The 19,721-nt window shown below is 36.3% G+C and overlaps 1 protein-coding gene across 1 annotated transcript; it reads right to left on the reverse strand.

Moving 5' to 3' along the window:
- Positions 1–622: 622 nt before the first annotated feature.
- On the reverse strand, positions 623–7,444 carry LOC123667848 (origin recognition complex subunit 4). The gene is made up of 7 exons (XM_045601685.1): positions 7,192–7,444; positions 6,691–6,816; positions 5,776–5,998; positions 4,775–5,002; positions 3,630–3,859; positions 2,634–2,842; positions 623–914 (listed from the first exon to the last, which is right to left on the reverse strand). Exons 1-7 carry the CDS (start codon positions 7,390–7,392, stop codon positions 641–643), a joined length of 1,491 nt encoding a protein of 496 aa, XP_045457641.1. The 5' UTR covers positions 7,393–7,444; the 3' UTR covers positions 623–640.
- Positions 7,445–19,721: the final 12,277 nt, after the last annotated feature.

Here is a 19,721-nt window from a genome sequence, read left to right on the forward strand (position 1 = left end):
GAATTACAAGTGTCAGCTTTCGAATAAAACAAGAATCATCAAAATCAGTGTGCTGACTGTAAATAACACAACGTAGGTCGACGTCAATTAAATACGCATTATTTGATATAACTCGAAAAGTACTTGTTAGATAAAAATTGTTAATTAAAATGGCACTACATGACACGACCACTTTTCGATGAAAACAAAAATCATCGAAATCGGTACACCCAGTCAAAAGTTCAGATGTAATAATATACGTAAAAAAAAATACAATCGAATTGAGAACCTCCTCCTTTTTTGGAAGTTGGTTAGTAAAAAAATAGGACATAATTATATTGTTTTTTACATATATTTTGGGCTTATATTAAGGATCAAATTTTACGTTATTATGTTAAGGATAAAAAATGTATTTATATAATATTAAAGAAAAGTATAAAATTATTTTGTTTTATTTTTTCTCTAATTTACCTTAGTTTTCTACAAACTTGTTACTCTAGTATTCCTTGTATCCACTTTCTCAGTTCATTCACTATCTGCTCTTCATTTTTTTCTCTTTCTATTTGGTATCACTCACTCATCCCTTAATCCCTCATCTTTTATGATAATGTACTCTCAAAAAAAAACAAAAAAAAAAAACAAATACCAAACAAAAATTTATTTACAAAACAGAATTGTTGAACCAATGATTAATTTCAGTCGGAAGAGCCTTAAAACCTTTCACTGCTTCCTTTATATCTTCAACGGGGACCGCTAAAGCAAATAACTTATACTCTTTCTGTACCCGACCGGTTGTTGTATCTGTATTGTATATGGAGTCGGTGTTTTTTACTGGCATTATTATTTCTAATTCTTGTAAATGTTCGAAGGCTTTGAGTACAACCGGCCTCGGTACTGTTTGGTTTGATGAGTTTGTGTTCGAGAATTTTGTATATCTGTAGATGAATAAAATAAATAAATTAACCTCAAGTAGTGTTTGTTATGTGTTTGGTGGTACGTGTGGTGAGTAGACAGGCAACGCTCTTGTAATCCTAATGTTACAAGCTTTCATAGGCTATGATAATCACTTATCATAGGACCATAAACTAATGTAGTATTTAAAAAATTAGTAATACTATACTATACTAATAGTATAAATCGTATCCACTGCTGGACACAGGCCTCCCCAAGTTCGCGCCACACATCCCGGTCTTCCGCAATCCTCATCCAGCCTACACCGGCAATCTTACGTAGATCGTCGGTCCAACGGGCCGAGGACGTCCCACACTGCGTTTGCCAAGACGCGGTCTCCACTCTAGGACCCGTCTACTCCAACGACCATCAGTCGTGCGACACAGATGACCAGCCCACTGCCACTTCAACTTGCTAATTCTATGGGCTATGTCGGTTACTTTCGTTCTCTCGCAGGATTATAAATGAGACTATCCGCGAGAGAACGCTATTATATTACGATCTTTAATTTGGTTAGGCGGGGCGGGCAACTCGAGCAGTGAAGGTGACCATTGATGTACATCTCACAGGGGGCCACCTTAAACCTACACCTAGGTCGCAAGTCCTAGGAACTGCTCTGAGTTTCCCCCTCTGCCACCAGATGGATTTGGCACCTACACGGTGAATCCATCCAAATACTAAGTTAGTCTCGCCCTCGTTAACTAAAAACTATCTCGTGTTACCAAACATTGTTATTAACCAGCGTGACCTCATTACTACATAATATATGTTAGCAATTGGACAGATATTAAAAATAACTTCACAAAGAAAATATTTTTTTTTGTTTTGGTATCGCTGGGGAACCCGTTGATGGGTGATATCCAGGACCGGCCGGCCCGGGTAGGCAGTCCTGGACCGTATGTCGGCTTCAGCACTTGGGGGTGCAATACCGACCAAACCCCTGCGGGAGCCTTCCGCCGCTTTAATTGGAGGGTCCCGGATCTGCAGGCAACAGGTTCTCTCCAGTGACCGGCTGGCCTCGACGAAAAGGCCAGACTTCTCCTCCATGGGGACTGTCCGGCTCACCTCTGAACAATCCCGACGACGCCATGTCTAGCAGGACCGGGTTCCCATCCCGGTCCGACACGAGCACAGGGGCGTTACTGGAGGCGCATTAAGTAGCGCCTCCTACGCACCCCCGTTCGTTACCTGCGGACGGAAGCCTCGTCGGTGGCCTCCTCTCTCATCCGCTCGTCGTTCTCCTTCTGGGACATTACTGTCTCGCAGAAGGAGGCCATCGCCGTCCAGTAGTCGTCGTCGCCGAGCATCGCGGTGATGACGCTCGGCAGTGACAAGACCCCTCCGAGGACTGTCGTCAGATCGCGACGCAGCGCCGCCCATCTCGAGCACACCTCGAGGGTGTGCTGGGCAGAGTCCACCGCCGCGCCACAAATCGTGACATCCTGTCGTCGTATCTTTGTCACCGCTGTCACCGCTCGAGGACCGGGCGTAAGGCAGCCGTTACGCGTGTGCCATACGACTGCTCCGCCAGGTCCTCCCCCCAACGCCGCCTGGGCATAAAGCAGTGGCACAGTCCAGAATATAGCTGCCTGCAGGCGGCGCTGTGTCCTGCATTATTAATGGGTAACGTAGGCTAAATTTCAACGGGAGTAAACGGAACAAATCACAAAAGCAAATTTAGTAATTCACAACAATATCCTTACCTATGTAATACCATTTCGAAGTTCATAGGCTGTCCATCAAATATCTGCATACCGTGCATTATAGCTATCACTAAAGACAATTCCAGTATAGACAGAGATTGGAGTAATTTTACTCTGTGTTCAGGAGCTACTGCGTTGTCTATTATTGAAGATATGTCATTTATTTCCATGTATGGCTTGGATGGGGATAGTTTCGATACTATTTGGAACTGAAAAATTAAAGTAATATAATAGTTAATAATTTTTTTCATATTTACAATTCACAACTTAAGAACTTATTTACAGATAGTTTTGGTATAAATAATATAATTAGTAATAAGTTAGAGTTGGACGTTGGACGTTGAAAAAGAAGAAGAAGAAGAGGAAGAAGAAGAGGAAGAAGAAGAGGAAGAAGAAGAGGAAGAAGAAGAGGAAGAAGAAGAGGAAGAAGAAGAGGAAGAAGAAGAGGAAGAAGAAGAGGAAGAAGAAGAGGAAGAAGAAGAGGAAGAAGAAGAAGAAGAAGAAGAAGAAGAAGAGGAAGACGAAGAGGAAGAAGAAGAGGGAGAAGAAGAGGGAGAAGAAGAGGGAGAAGAAGAGGGAGAAGAAGAGGGAGACGAAGAGGGAGAAGAAGAGGGAGAAGAAGAGGGAGAAGAAGAGGGAGACGAAGAGGGAGAAGAAGAGGGAGAAGAAGAGGGAGAAGAAGAGGGAGAAGAAGAGGGAGAAGAAGGAGAAGAAGAGGGAGAAGAAGAGGAAGAAGAAGAGGAAGAAGAAGAGGAAGAAGAAGAAGGCTTTCCCTTAGAGACCTTTCTTCTTCTTCAAGAACTCTAAGACTTCTTCACTGTTATGTCGCTTAGAATGAATGCTTGAAATAAATAACTAATACTATTTATTTTAACAATTATTTGTTTTCTAGGCATGTAAGTATGGGTACTTCAATCGAAAGTACTTATTATATAAGCTGTCACAAACCCATTGTATCATTTGTAATTTAATTATTATTTACACAGCATCACTTACCAGAACATCTTTAAACAATTGTTCATTAATGGTATAATAACAAAATTTCTCCAAACAATCAATTAATTTCTGATCTTTGACTATACTTTGTATGTGAGCATTCCAGGATTCGATAAAACCATATTCCAGACTTTGGAATTGCCTGGAATCCACTTTACACCGGGTTAATACTTCTTCTGGTATTGCATATAGGGTATCTTCAGTATCAATATCCATTTTTTCTATATTAACTGAAATAATTTAAATTTCTTTAACGTATTTGACTTCATATAATTGTGCTTGCTCGGAAACGAAACCGACTTCAATCATATCGACAAGGAATACAATGTAGGTTGTACAAGGCCTGTTGTAGGTAGGAATTGAGAACCTCCTCATATTTGAAGTCGGTTAACAAGGCTTAGCTGTGATTATGGTATTGTTTAAGAATTAATTACATTACATGACGCCGCGTTGGCACAACGGTTACAGCCATAGATTGTACCTGTTGCGTTGGCGGTTGCGGGTTCGATCCCCGCACATGACAAACATTTGTATTGGCCATACAAGTGTATGCCGTGGTCTGGGTGTTTGTGCAGTCCTTGTGGGTCTCTCCACCATGCCTCGGAGAGCACGTTAAGCCGTCGGTCCCGGTTGTTATCATGTACACCTGATAGCGATCGTTGCTCATAGTAGGGAATATATCCAACCCCAATTGGAGCAGTGTAGTGGATTAAACTCCGATCCTTACTACACGGGGAAAGAGGCCTATGCCCAGTAGTGGGATATTACAGGCTGTAAGCGCGTAATTACATTACATAATTATCTAGATCATTATAAAAATGATCGTAAATGCGTATAAACTTAAATTCCACTGTGAAGTTTAACAACTGGCTGTCCATTTATTTTCTATTTCTTATACAGCATTGTTTACAATTAAAAAAAAAATGGTTGTCTGTAATGTTAGTTTATGGACGATAGTTTAACGTGACAACGTCATAACTAAACATCTCGGAGTAGAAGAGAGATAGATGCGGCACAAGCGTACAATGAGCGTAACTGGACAAAGTTATCCTTTTTCGTGCATGCAGCCGGCGATCATCGATGTATAAGACGTTGTCACGTCAAACACATTATAAAAAATATTCTTTACACATAAAATATATTACCCACAGATCTTCTCCCTTTACGTTTATTTGGCGTCTCTGTCACATTTTTCTTCGCTAAACTCAACGGCATGCTCAAATATTGGACAAACATTTGTTTACAAGTCTCTAAAGGTGATTTTTCTGCATCAGTTTGATTTTCATTTGGAAATAAGAATATGTGTCGATGTGAGAATCTTGATTTGACACGTTTTTCTAACATTTCCATTACATCTATTCTGTTTGTTGTACCTAAAAATAAATAAAATAAAAATATAAGTATTAAAAATATAATAATTAAAAATATAATAATCTATACGATCTTAGGAACTACTGGTTCTAATAGAAAATTTCGAAGGTTATAGACTATTTTTTCCTTAAAATAACTCGTGTGAAACCGCGGGGAACTAGTAACATATAAACTTTTAAAGAAATTATAAATATCGCCTTACACAACAGCCCCATGTACGTGTTCCCACCATTAAAAACACCCAGCCCACGATTAACATCTGTATGGCCACAACAAACGTTTGACAATTACCTGTGTTGTGATCACTGCGCCAACGCGTCGTCTAATAGAACAGTGTTGTTGAGATTCGTTACTAAAAACTAAAATATACATTACAATCTTACAAGAACTTTAAACTTAGTTTTGAACATAAATAAAAATGTGCTAAAGCTAATCAGAATATTGCACTTATTTTGAGGGTACTTTCACAATTTTTTGAGACCCTTAGTCGCTCAGTTTTGTTGATATTTTGTTTGACGACATAATTTGTGGTAAAATTTATAAATTATTCATCATCAATTATTATTTTAAAAATTATATTATTATTATTATTATACTTTCAGTGTCATTATTATCGAGGAAGGTTAAAGGCTATATATCATCATGCTAAGACTAATAGGAGCGGGGAACCAACAAGGAATGTTTCATAATCGGATTTTAGAGCTTCCCCAGGTAACCAAACGTAGCTATTCTACACGGACGAAGTCGCAGGCAGAAGCTAGTAAAAGATAATTACCTAAAACACACATAGGCGCTTGCTTGCTATGCGTTATATCAAACAGATTGTATAATAATGTCTGTGTACGACCGCTGTGACAGAACATATCAAATTCTTCCAATATGAAAACCATACTTTTACATTTTCTATCAACACCACTCATTAAACAGTTCAGGAGAAAATTTAGGTTCTCAGCGAATGTACCGAAAACACGGTCACCAACAGCGTTTTCTAATTGCATCTGAAATACAATTTTATTACATTTATTTATTGAAGTTAAACTTCTTTCTCCACACTTGACTTGGGGAGTTACCCGGTGAATGCGCAACGCAAGCGTTACAAAAAGTGTGATTGGGGGAGGCAAACGGAAGTTTAGAGGGAAATATAAGTTAGATGGAGCTAAAGAAATTTTACTTCAGTCGTGTGATCTAAAGCACACTCGTTTTTTTTATATTATTATTTATTATATTTACATCGAGGCAGAGTATAGCAGGAAATATCCAGCTTAAAATCTATCGTGGTGACCAAGTACCTTGACCTTACAGAAGAACACAGTTAAATAAAACTGCTTTTAAGTAATATTGAGTTCCTGTGGTGACTAAGGTGAGAGCTTCTAGACAGGGTCAGAGTTAGGGTCGGCAATGCGCTTGCGATGCTTCTGGTGTTGCAGGCGTCTATAGGCTACAGTAACCACTTACCATCAAGTGAACCACACACTTGTTTGACGGTCTAGTCGTATAAAAAAATAAAGAAAGCCACTTGGATGTCTGAGGTAGTCAGAGCATTTGTGTTTGGGGGTAGTATTTTCTTCGTTTCCAGACCGTGCAGAAGAAAATCCTACTTGTATCGATTGTTAAGTGTTTATTTATAGGTTCCTAAACATAAAGTATATCTTAAGAATTTTGTTTACTTTGTGTAATATTATTTGTTTACCTGTGCCGTGATAGACTTGAGAGCAATCTTGTCATCTTGATGTATGAAACCATTCAGTTTTACAATTATAGCATCGTTGGCTAAGTCCGCCTCGCTTGCAATTTGGTGTAAGACTGAGTTGATGAGCTGTTATAATAATCAATAATCAATCTCCAAATTTGATTTTTTTAGAACAAAATTATTCATGACTCTAATTACCTGTCTGTTATTTTTTTATTATAGTACTAACTAGTTTATTTTCAAATGTTGTTGTATCGGGTTCAACTACTTTTGTAAATTACTTCCTGAATTACAACTTTTTATCTTAAAATATCCTTTCTATAATCGACTACAGACCATATGTACATTCATATATTCAACAAAAACTATTCGTTTTATATACGAACCGGTTAATAGCGAAACTAACGTTAATAAAAAAATAAAAAACGTTATAAAACTAAATGTTTGAATATAGGAATCGAATATATGCGAACTCCATGAAATATTATTTCAGAAACTTACCGTAGTCTTCCCGGAACCTCGAGGTCCGATAATAAGAGCTGAATGTGACTCTCCATGTAGAATAGATCGGGAAATTAAATTGTAAACATGATCTCTCTCACTTTTGTGATCACGAAACCTAATATTGTCTTCTAATACTTTAATTTTCAAATATTTCCTTAACAACTTTATTTGAGTTACAGAGTCAAGTAAGTCGTGCATATTAAATAATAATAAAATCGGTTATTAGACGTCGCAATCCGCAAACGTAAATGAAAAATGAAAATATTTCGCTGTATTTCGCGCTAAAATGTTTGTTTTATTTGACAGTTATAGATACTTTTACGTAAGTGTCAAAGGTGTGTCAAGTCGTAGAGATTGTTATACGATAACAGTAATTTTTAGGAAACAAGATTTTTTATCAAAAACAAAAATGTTTGTAAATTAAAATAAATACATGCAAAATTACGTGCAAAATGTTTTCTTTTCTGTTGTATATAATAGTTTTTGCTAACAAAGTTACTTTACTTAAATAACTTGGATATATATAGCTTAACTAATTATTAAACATTTATTTAGATTTAAGATTTTACAAATGACCGAAAATATAAATTATGCTATATTTTGGAACTAAAACAGAGATAGCAAAAGCTTCTCAAGCATTAAAAAGCAAGGCCTCATAGCGTTACAATCTGCGCATGTGTTGACTCTCCCTGGCGCGCATTGCGTGAACTTCATAAATCGATACGCTGTGATATACATGAGCTTAAAAAAAATAACAAAAATTACTGTCTTATATAATGTATAGCCCACTCAAACATAAGGGTTTACTTTATGTCTTATTTATTAGAACGCTAAAAATATAACAGATAATTGGTTTTTCGTTTGATATTCATAAATTACACACATTTATAGTTACAATTCCTAGTAAAATTACTATATATTTATTTTATATGATAATGTTCAGAATTTAATAGATCTTAAGATTTATCTTCTGACCGATCTTTCAGGTTTTTTCACCATGCTCTACTATAATTTACTATGTCCCTCTCTTTCTAACATTGACCGATTTCATTCTTCTATCTTTGTTTTGACCTTAAACTCTGCAGACTTTACATTGTCACACACGTGATAAGTTACGAGTACTGGTTTCTATAAATACACAAAATGATAATTAAAGTTATCACATTTTCTAATAAGTTTTATTTTAGTACATTTGGTGTTCAATAATCAAGTTATAAATATACATATAGCCTGAATGAGAAGATATATATTACATTTACTAAAGGATAACAAAACCTATAATTTACCGTGCGCGAACAACCTAGTGAATATATAAGTGATTGAAATTTTTGTGCATTTATAATCAAAGTGTATTTCTTGTGGTTGTTTCTATCCTTAAAAGTATTCAATAGATGGAAGACAGTAAACATTTTAAATGACTAAATATTATAAACGCTAAAACGCTGCGTTATATGACTATGTGCAGCAGGTTCTAAATAGCAAATATTTATATAAATTTTGCACATATCACGAGCAATAAAAATAATCACAACGTAATTTGCAAAAACAATTTTTATCATCCGTGTATATTGCTTTAAATGTGCATAAAAACGCTAGATATAGTTAATATAACAATTAATCATCATTGCTTACCGCTTAAGAATTGTGAGTAAAGCTTTTTATATACAAATTACTTTAATCCGCCCGCTTTAAATATTTTATAATTATTTTCAAATAGCCAAGTATATGATACAAACATTGAAATTATTCTGCTTCTTTTTTTATAAGTTGGGAATATTGATTCGTAATCTAGACCTTGACTTTGTACATAGTACTCACTCCTTAACCCTATTTAAAAATTAATTATATATCCCAATTTTATATCTAGTAGCCAAGTAGGTAGATTTACGATTTCCTGTAATTTTTATTTAGTCTGTGTTAGCCTCGCTTTGTCTTGTCGTCTTGATTCTTTCGCCTGTTTATTTTGTTTATATTTGCGTGATAAATATTGTGATTTTAGTGAAAATAAGTGCTTGTTGCCTTCCGTTCGTTGTTAATAGTGATCTATTGCATTAAAACGTAAGTATTGTATTTGTTCCGCTATGTATGGTGTTATATATCGAAGTTTTAATTTTTATAAAAATTTGTATATTTTGTTCCCAGTATATAACAATTGATTTTGTGTGTTTAAAGATAAGCTATCGCTAGTACAGGCGGTGTTCGGACTATTTAATGAAGTAACAATCCGATATAGTTATTGGTGTTTTAATATTTCAATACGTACCTAAGTTTTTTTTTTTTTTGTTTTCGCCCTTTTATAATAATATTTTTTCCTTTTGTTTATTAAAAAAAATCGTCAATGATGTATGTAATAATACATTTTATTGCGTTTGCGAAGCTTGCAACAGCTTAAAAGCAGTACAAATCCTTATATACTTAAACAATTCGGTGATAAATATTTATTATTCGTTCCTTCGAAAAACATGATTTGACACATTGTACTTTGTACTTAGTAAATAAAAAGCAATTTTTATACAACAAACTGCTCCACAATTGTATTCAAGTAAGAATCAATCTTAAACTAAACTACCTACATACCAACATTTTATGACAATACACTTTAACAGTATTATATTGATAAAAGAGAAACAAATAATTTTCCATCTATACCCCAAAGTATAGCCTCGAAAGTCACATTTTATTGTATTTGTAACAAAATAATTAAAACAAAACCTCTAACCAACATTGTTTCACTGAAAAGAAAATTTTGTTAAGCCTAACTATTTTTTATTATTTACTAATTTTAAATTCTAAATAAAACTTAAATATGTATTTGCGATCCTGTTCATAGGATTTTATTAACATTACAACTCATATAATCATTACGGGCTACTGCAAATTGCACATTGATCTTACATATTAAAAATAGCAGTGAACATAACTAAATGAACATTAATTATGTAGAAGTATGAACAAAGAAGCACAAAAACAATGAAACCGGTAAACAGTAAAAGAAATTACAAAAAAAAATCTAAAGACTCGTTCTGTAAACGGCATTTTAAATGATTCAAGAGATGCTTAATTAAAGTGTAGTGCATAATGCAATGTTTGTCCACATTAAGAGTGACTGGATGTCTGGGAATTTTATTATATAACTAGCTGACCCCGCTAACGTCTTATTGCCATATATGCCATTAACCCCCTTAACCCCCCCCCCCCCCCGTATGAAAAATATATTTTGTTCGATTCTCAGACCTACCCCATATGCACACAAAATTTCATGAAAATCGGGCAAGCGGTTTCAGAGAAGTTTAACTACAAACACCGCGACACGAGAATTTTATATATTAGATTGTAACAATGTTAGTATACCTAGGTTCTGTTATAGCCCACCTGTTAATGGTTTTGCTCAGTAGTGAGGGAAAAATTTGAAACCTTAAAGTACATTACTAAACATTGTGTACTACATAGTAGTACACTTAATTAAGTTATACCCTTACACTAGAGTACTATTATACTTCAACTTATGGTTATTTTTATTGTAAATGCTAAATTAACAAATGTAAAATTAAAAATATTGTTACAGAAATAGGCAAAATACCTATGACAAATATTGTGAATTCACATTAGTTTGTCTGACACTATTGTTTTCTTTTATATGTGGTTATCAGAATTTTTTTTTCTTCTAATGTGTCCTGTTTTTATGACACAATATCTCAAAACCTCTTTCTTAAATTTCAACATTATTTAGTTTAATGACAATTGCACCAAAAGAGCACAGATGATTTCACCAAAGTCACGTAGAAGTTATCTGTTTGTTATTGTTATCATCTATCCAATCCATCCATCCATGGCCTACCCACATTTTCATCACCCGCGTTAATTAGAAAAAAAAATTGGTTGCCTGTAAAGTCGGTATACGGGCGAAAGTTTTACGTGACAACGACTTTGAGTGGTAAAATAATTTTAATGTGAATATTCATTCGTATAGTAGGAAGAAGGATGAAATAATAGTAACAATTTAAAACATTTATTTTTATGTCTATCTCTCTCGCTCTTAGGCGGGCTAACCATGCCCGAGTGGAAGGGACGCGTGCCTCTCACTCGCTCTCATTGTGAGCGCATAACGTGAGCGGAGCGTAACGCAGTTTCTTGAAGTGTCACCCGGCAAACCAATTTATAAAACGTTGTCACGTCAAAAACATAGTAAAATATGATATAACCTAAATTATAAGATATACTATAGCCTACCTAAGTAAATGGGCTATCTAACAAAAAAGAATTTTTAAATTTAAACCAGTCCTTCTAACATTAGCACGTTCAAACAAAACAACTTCATCCTTATAATATTTAGCATAGATCTGTGTTTCATAATCTGTAATTCCAAGAATTCTGGGTTTTTTCTCACATAAGTACTAAAATACTGCTTACTGCTTAGAAACTGTATTATTTAACTTTGATCATCTGTAAGGTTCTTCTTACTTTTAATTCTACTTCTTACTTTTACTTCTAAGGTTGAGGTACTTCCATGGTCGGGCAGCTCTAACTTCCAACAAGGTATTTCCTACTGCACAGTAGGAACCTACCTCCCATAAAATTCGCTGATCTATTCAATATTTAATTAAAGGTTAACACATAGCAATAATTATTTTTTTCAATACTACCTAGAATAACCTGCCCAATTAAAAAAAAATCTTTTTATATTTGGTAGGTCCATTATATTATATTAAAAATAGGATTATTAGTATATATATATTTTTTTTTGTTAATTTTAAAATCTGATTAATTTTAAATGTTACAAAATAAATTCTATACTAATGTTTACAATATACAAAATATTATTCAATTTTTACAAGCATTAATTATACATATAAACATAACATGAGCATAAAAACAAATTGGATAGCAAGGTCAATGCAGTAACGTAGCAGTGTATTATAACAGTGTTTTCTATATTAAACTAGCTTCTGCCCGCGACTTCGTCCGCGTGGTACAGTTTCTTTGGGCTAACTGGGAAAGCTCTAAAAAACACCCGATTTTGAAACCTTCTTCATTGGTGCTTCGCTCCTATTGGTCTTAGCGTGATGATATATATAGCCTATAGCCTTCCTCGATAACTGGGCTATCTAACACTGAAAGTACTTTTCAAATCGGACATGTGGTTCCTAAAATTAATGCGTTCAAACAAACAAACTCTTCAGCTTTATAATTTTAGTATAGATGTGAAAGCCTATCCAAACCTCCCTTCCTTTGAAGATTTGTGATTTTTCCGGTGATGAAAGCCCGGGTAAAGAGGGCAACCTCGAGGCCCTCTTTGTGTGGGCCTTCCTGACAGACCCTCGGGCCTGTCAGGAAGACCCACACACACACACACATAAGACTAAATTAATAACGTCGAAAGACTAATAAATTGTTTTCTAATAGCGATAGATGGCGCTAGTTTATTTACCATTTTCATATTATATTTTAATCTTTTTCTTATTTACTGAATTTTTTGTTCAATTACAATAAAATATAGCCTATAGCACTCCCGAATAGTGTAGCTTTCTGTTAGTGAAAGAATTTTCATAATCGGATCAGTATTTGCGAAGATTACTCCCTACATACAAACAAATGTGCTGTGTGGCTACGGCACTAAAGAATTTAGCCACCCCCTCTCTTCCCGTGGGTGTCGTAAGAGGCGACTAAGGGATAACAAGGTTCCACAACCACCTCGGAACTTAAGAAGCCGACCGATGGCGGGATAACCATCCAACTGCTGGCTTTGAAATTCACAGGCCGAAGACGGGCAGCCGCGTCTTCGGTGCGACAAAGCCAGTACTGCGGTCACCAACCCGCCTGCCCAGCGTGGTGACTATGGGCAAAACACATGAGTTCACGTTATTTTTGGCGTAAACTTGTGGAGGCCTATGTCCAGCAGTGGACTGTATAGGCTGTAATGATGATACAAACAAAGTTATAAACTTTACCTCTTTATAATATTAGTATAGATAATAGTTTCTCATGTAAAAAATCAAATAAAGCCTTTTTTTAATTTTTAATTTAATTTAAACAGCTAGTTAATTATATAACATTGTTATTTAGTTATCTGGTATTCGTCAATTATAACTTCATTATATATTTATATGCCTTGAATACTTAAAACGCAATACCTTATCAGTTTTAATTTAAAATGTGTGTTAAAATGTGATGTAAATTAAATGTAATGTGTCTGTTAAAATTCCTTATGTCTAATTTTATCATTTTTTTTAAATTTGGAACAGAATAAAATTTTATAGTTTGATAGAATTTTTAACCGACTACAAACAAATGGAGTTTCTTAAATAAATTGTTACCTCATAATTTTAACTGACTTCAAAAAAGGAGGAGGTTATTCAATTCGACCGTATATATTTTTGTATGTATGTTCAGGGATAACTTCGGCGTTTATGATACGATTTTGTTTTTTTTTTTTTTTTTTTGTGAAAGGATACCCCAAGGGTGGTACCATGATAAGGCAACCAGAATCTGATGATGAAATCCCTCAAAAATCGAAGAGAACCCTTGAAAATCGTAGTGACGATTAGTGCTTTTGTTAATTTTTTTCGTCTGCTTACGTTGTATTACTTGTCGATGTAATTGATGTCAGTTTTTTTCGTTTGCTATCAAACACAACTATTACCGGATGTAATAATTTTGATAATAATAATGTATATTTTTCGATGACATACATTTTTACTTATCGATGTAAATTAAAGTCGTTTTTTTTTTTGTTTTGCGAGCGATCCCAATTACTTTAATTCTGTCTGCGTGTAAAAAGTCCGTGTTAATTTTTTTTTTTCGTTGTTACATCATTTTTTTATATCGTAAATTGTAATACTTACAAATAATTATTGTTTTAAGGATACATCAATAAACCCAGTGTTTTGTATGTCTTGCTAGTTCTAGTATATTTTGTGTTAGTGAGATTTCACTATGTTTTAATTATTTCCTGTACGCGAGCAAGTTTTAATTGACAAGGCTATTCGTTTTAAAACACAAACACATATGTTTAACTGCGTTTTTCGGTTTCACTCACTACATCCGATCCCGTAGAAATATCGGATTGAGAAGTAACAATGTGCTATTGTGAATCGCGAGTTTCTAAGTAATTGTTTAATTACGACTGCAATCTCTTCACTTGCTATAGTGCGAAAGGTTAATGCGTCTATTTTGAAGTAAAACTTCTTTACGCACGTTTGCGGCTTGACTTGGGGAGTAAGCTGGTGAATGCGTGACGAGAGCGTTACGAAAAGTGTGATCGGGCGAGGCGAACGGAAGTTGAGAGGGAAATATAAGATAGAGATAGAGTTACGTTTCCTATATGGAGGAGCTAAAGAAGTTTAACTTCAGTCGTGTGGTCTAAAGGACACTCGTTTTTTCATAATTTAAACTATCGCATATATCTTGTTAGTATGATTTATATTTTATATTTACTAGCGGCCCGCTCCGTATTCGCACGGGTATAAAATATATAGCCTATGTCATTATCATTAACCTATTCGAAAATATTAATTTAAATTACATGCTGTAAAAAGCCATATTAATCTATGTATACTAAATGCACAAAGCATTTATGGTACTTAATTAGATAAAGTTTAATGCTGTATTGCTTAAAATCGCTTCGTTAATAAGCCATTATTTCTCGTAAAAATTAAAGGATAAAAAATGGTTATTGTGGGTTACCCCTATGAGATAGATATATACCATAGCGGAGTTTTCTGATGACCTTTTCAATGTGTACAATACTTAGTACATTATTTTGATAAATCTCGTAGGGTTCAGCCTGCGTTTGCAATGTAAGCGAGAAAAATGTACTTATTTACGACATCACATTAGAAACCTCAAAAATAACAGTATTTCTCCACTATTTAATGGATGTTATTATACATATAAACCTTCCTCGTCAATCACTCTATCTATTAAAAAAAACCGCATCAAAATGCGTTGCGTAGTTTTAAAGATTTAAGCATACATAGGGATATAGGGACAGAGAAAGCGACTTTGTTTTATACTATGTAATGATTACAAAAAAATATTTATATATGTAAATCTATACAAATAAATGAAGAGCCGCTTTTTTTGTTCTGTTATACTTCGAAAAGTACCTGAACCTATCGGAATAATACTTATACCATAAGATGCAACGTGTTTCGGAGAAGGTTTTAGTACATGACATGTTGGTGATTACTTATCGTGTACAAAAAATATGGACGACAGAGGTCGCTAGTATGTATATAATGCGTATATATCGACCATACATAGGGATATACATAGGAATATTGATCGTGTTCTGATTGTATCACTTTTATATAAAAATTGAAGTCGGTATTTTTTTGTTTGAGAATAAACACAATCCTTCTACACGCAGAAAGATGTCTCTGCCCAGTGAAATATTATAGGCTCAATCGTGAAACGAGCCTAGTTTTGATACGCGGTTTCACACACGTTAATATTTAAAAAAAAACGTACTAACATGTTATATAGTAAAAAGACTATCCAACCACCACCTTGCTCAACGACCGCAGATTTCTCACAGTGGGCTATGCAGACGACTTAACTGTACTCATCAGTGGACCATCTGAGAGGACAGTCTGCGACCAAATGAGGGCCGCACTAAAAGTCGTTGAACAGTGGTGTACGGACCACGAACTAACAGTGAGCCCCGCAAAGACGGAACTTGTGATGTTCACAAATAAACCGAATTTAGGGAACCTTAAACTCCCTAAATTATTTGGCACCAGTCTTGCCCTAACCAAGGAGGTCAAATATCTTGGAGTAATCCTAGATAGTAAGCTTCTTTGGAACAGGCATTTAGACTCAAAAATCAACAAAGCCAGCATAATCCTCTGCCAATGCAAAAGGCTCCTCGGCAAAAGCTGGGGCATATCACCTAAAATTACTCTATGGCTTTACAAAACTATTGTCAGGCCTATAATCACCTACGGTGCGGTAATCTGGTGGCAGAGAACAGAACTTACAACCGTTAAAAACAAACTCCAGCGGTTTCAGAGAATAGCATGCTCTGCAATCACTGGCTGCATGCGTACCGCTCCCACAGCAGCTCTTGAGGTTATGCTTGACCTGGCACCGCTTGACTTGTTCATACAACAGGAGGCGGCTATGTCAGCTATCAGGCTGAAACACTTAGGCTTGTGGTGCAACCAGGAGGGTCCACACAATAGACTTTGGAGCAACCTTGTGAGCTATGAGCCACTACTTGCTGCTCCTTGTGATAAGATTCCCAAACAACATATTTTCGAAAGAAAGTACCATATACAACCGTTTGAGGCTGAAAGAGACCAATCCGGCATACGTGAGGTTTGCATCTACACGGATGGCTCCAAAATGGGGTCTGGCACCGGTGCCGGAGTGTACTCACAAGACCTCAATATCAACTTATCACTAACGGTGGGCCAACATAGCTCCATCTTTCAATGTGAGTGTGTTGCGATAACCCATGCAGCCCCCGCCGTCCTGTCAAAAGGCATTAGCGATTGCAATATCCGTATTCTGTCGGACAGCATGGCCGTACTTAAAGCACTAGAGAGCAATTCGACTAACTCTAGTCTTATATACGAATGTCATCAAACCCTGGAAGTATTAGCCTCACATAATGAGGTAATCCTCCAGTGGATAAAAGGACATAGTGGATCGCGCGGAAACGATGCTGCCGACGAGCTTGCAAGACAGGGGACCAATACAAAGGTTGCCGGCCCAACCATCCTATTGCCGCTACCATTTGGACAACTGCGCTCGTGGGTAAGACAACGTACACGTGCAAATCACAATGCCCTTTGGGCTAACCAAACCGGCTGTAGACAGTCCAAATTGATACTCACGGAAGTATCACCGCACCTAGCGTGCCGACTGCTCAGTCTCAACCGCCTGGACATCAGAATAGTTGTTGGCACGATTACCGGCCACATGGCACTCAATCACCAACTATTCATCATGAATGCAACAGACAGCCCTCTTTGCAGGGGCTGTCTGGCTGCTGAAGAAACAGCCGCCCACGTAATCCTGGAATGCGAGGGAGTGGCCGCACACCGGGCTACCATCCTTGGGGAAATAAGGACGCTCCGAGAAGCCTGTGAACGCCCCAGGAGGCTTCTGAGCTTCTGGAAGGAGCTGGGCTGGCTGAACTAGTCGACCCACTTTTCACGCATAATGGACCACCTTTGCGTCTAAATGCGGAAAACCGAGCCCACTACAATACAATACAATACAAGACTATCCAACATAAAAAAAGCAATTCGGCCCAGTAGTTTCTGAGATTAGTGCATTCAAACAAACAAACTCTTCAGCTTTATAATAGTAGCAGCACGCTTCTAACCGCCTAGCGGCTTATTCGTATTTCGCATGTAATTCACTGCTATGGATAACTTTACACATATATATACATTACTTATATAAAATATGTGTAATTTTTCAGATGTATCGCAATATAGCTAATGTCAACCCGCACAATGGAGGAACAAGCGTGCTTAGTGCGCACTCGCTCGGACTCTGAGAGTTCTTCTAAACTCGGCAGCTTTGGATCCATATCACACACCATGACTTATACGGAGACGAGATTGAGCGGTGAGGTTTAGATGTACTTTGTATTTGCCTAAATTTTCAGCGCTGACCTTCGACCTGCTCAGAAACGAAATTTGGGTATCTTAAATAGATCGAAACTCAAGCTGTGTGGTTACGGCAGTAAATAATAAACCCACCCCCTCTCTTGCCGTGGGTGTCGTAAGAGGTGACTAAGGGATAACACAGTTCCACTACCACCTTGGAACTTAAAAAGCAGTCCGATGGCTGGATTACCATCCAACTGCTTGGTTTAAAATACACAGGCCAAAGACGGGCAGCAGCGTCTTTGGTGCGACAAAGCCCAGCGTGGTGACTATAGGCAACACACATAAGTTCACGCCATTTTCAGCGCGAACTTGTGGATGCCTGTGGCCAGCAGTGGACTACGATAGGCTTAAGAAAGAGAGAGAGAGAGATGGATTTAAATGAGCCGCAGTGGCGTGATAATCATGTTTTGGACTATAAGTAGGAGTAAGTAGGCTAGGCCCCCAATATATATATATATATATATATATATATATATATATACAGGATGTGTCGTAAATAGTGGATAATCCGTTAACTGGAGGAAGCCCTGATGTTGATCTTCAAGAAAATGTACTTTTTATGTCAGGGTTGCCAACACTGTGAAAATTATGAATATTTTTGTGTTTTTTCAAAAAATTCCTACCGCGACTGGTAATTTGGTCATAATTTTTACAAATTAAAGTATTTTAGTGTACTTTTTATTTTATTTTACTCGGGAATACTTGTACTATCTAATGAAATTACTATTTCTGGCATAATGTTTTCTAAACTTATAAAAATTAGCGTTAGAAATTATTTTTATTTTTCTTCTTTACTTTTTGTCAAAATTTAACCATTGATTGTGAAAAAAAAAATGTACTGCACTAGAATTGCCCAGTATTTAAAAAAAATACTTAGTTTGTATAGTTTCTAAAAAGGTATAACAATTAGTACTTGACAAGCAAAATTACTTTGTATGAGCGAAAGAGCTTATGGCGGTCGGTAAGTTCGTTTTGTGTCATTAGCATTTGTGTTACTTAAATGTGCAAAAAGAAAAAAAACAAAGGTTTTTATAAAAAAACGCATTTATTACATTAAAGTAAGTGTTCAAAATGCCCTCCATTAGCAGCAATGCAGGCTCGGCATCGCCTTATAAATGACCTTTTGATACGGCGTGCATAGCCTGATGCTTCAATTTCACCAGCGGCTAATTGCACACGTGTGCGCAATTCTTCGACTGTGAACACTGCTTTATTGTACACTTTTTCCTTAGGGGATGCAACCAATAAAAAAAGTCCAGGGGGTTTAAGTCAGGCGATCGTGGCGGCCATAAAATTGGACCCAAGCGCCCAATCCACCTATCTGGGTATGCTTCATTTAAATATTCCCGCACCCGAACAGCAAAATGCGCGGGACACCCGTCATTTTGCAGCCACATTCCTTCTCTGGTCGCAAGTGATGAGTTTTGCAGCAGCTCAGGTAAATTATTTTGTAAAAAAATTAAATACCCTTCAGCATTTAATGTCGCTGGCAACTCATATGGGCCTATTATTTTCCCACCAACAATTCCCGTCCACAAATTTATTTTAAATTGTTGCTGTGCTCTGTCTGCACGTATCAGCTTCGGATTTTCAAGTTGCCAACTGTATAAATTATGTAAATTTAAAAATCCATCTCGCCGGCACGTCGACTCATCTGTCCATAAAATTTCGTCGAAAAAATTTGGATCTTCTCTTATTTTTCGTAACGTTATTTGACAAAATGTTACTCTGAATGCACCATCTCTTGGCATCAAAGTTTGAACCTTTTGGTAATGGTACGGATAAAGTTGGTGTCTTTTTAAAATCCTATGTATAGGTTTCTCGGTATACCGGTACGTCTTGCTATTTGACTTAAGGATGTAGAAGGGTCTTCTTCAACCAATTCTAGCACTTCGACTTCAC

The sequence above is a fragment of the Melitaea cinxia genome, chromosome 29 (genome assembly GCF_905220565.1).
Source record: "Melitaea cinxia chromosome 29, ilMelCinx1.1, whole genome shotgun sequence".
Lineage (NCBI taxonomy): Eukaryota > Metazoa > Arthropoda > Insecta > Lepidoptera > Nymphalidae > Melitaea > Melitaea cinxia.

Bases quoted from the DNA above. Each gene is read 5' to 3' on its own strand.
- LOC123667848 (XM_045601685.1), bottom strand. From the start codon at position 7,392: ATGCACGACTTACTTGACTCTGTAACTCAAATAAAGTTGTTAAGGAAA. The intron at 6,817-7,191 runs GTAAGTTTCTGA...TTATTATAACAG, and splicing joins GAGGTTCCGGGAAGACTACG to CTCATCAACTCAGTCTTACA. The intron at 3,860-4,774 runs GTAATATATTTT...AAATTATTTCAG, and splicing joins TAAAGGGAGAAGATCTGTGG to TTAATATAGAAAAAATGGAT.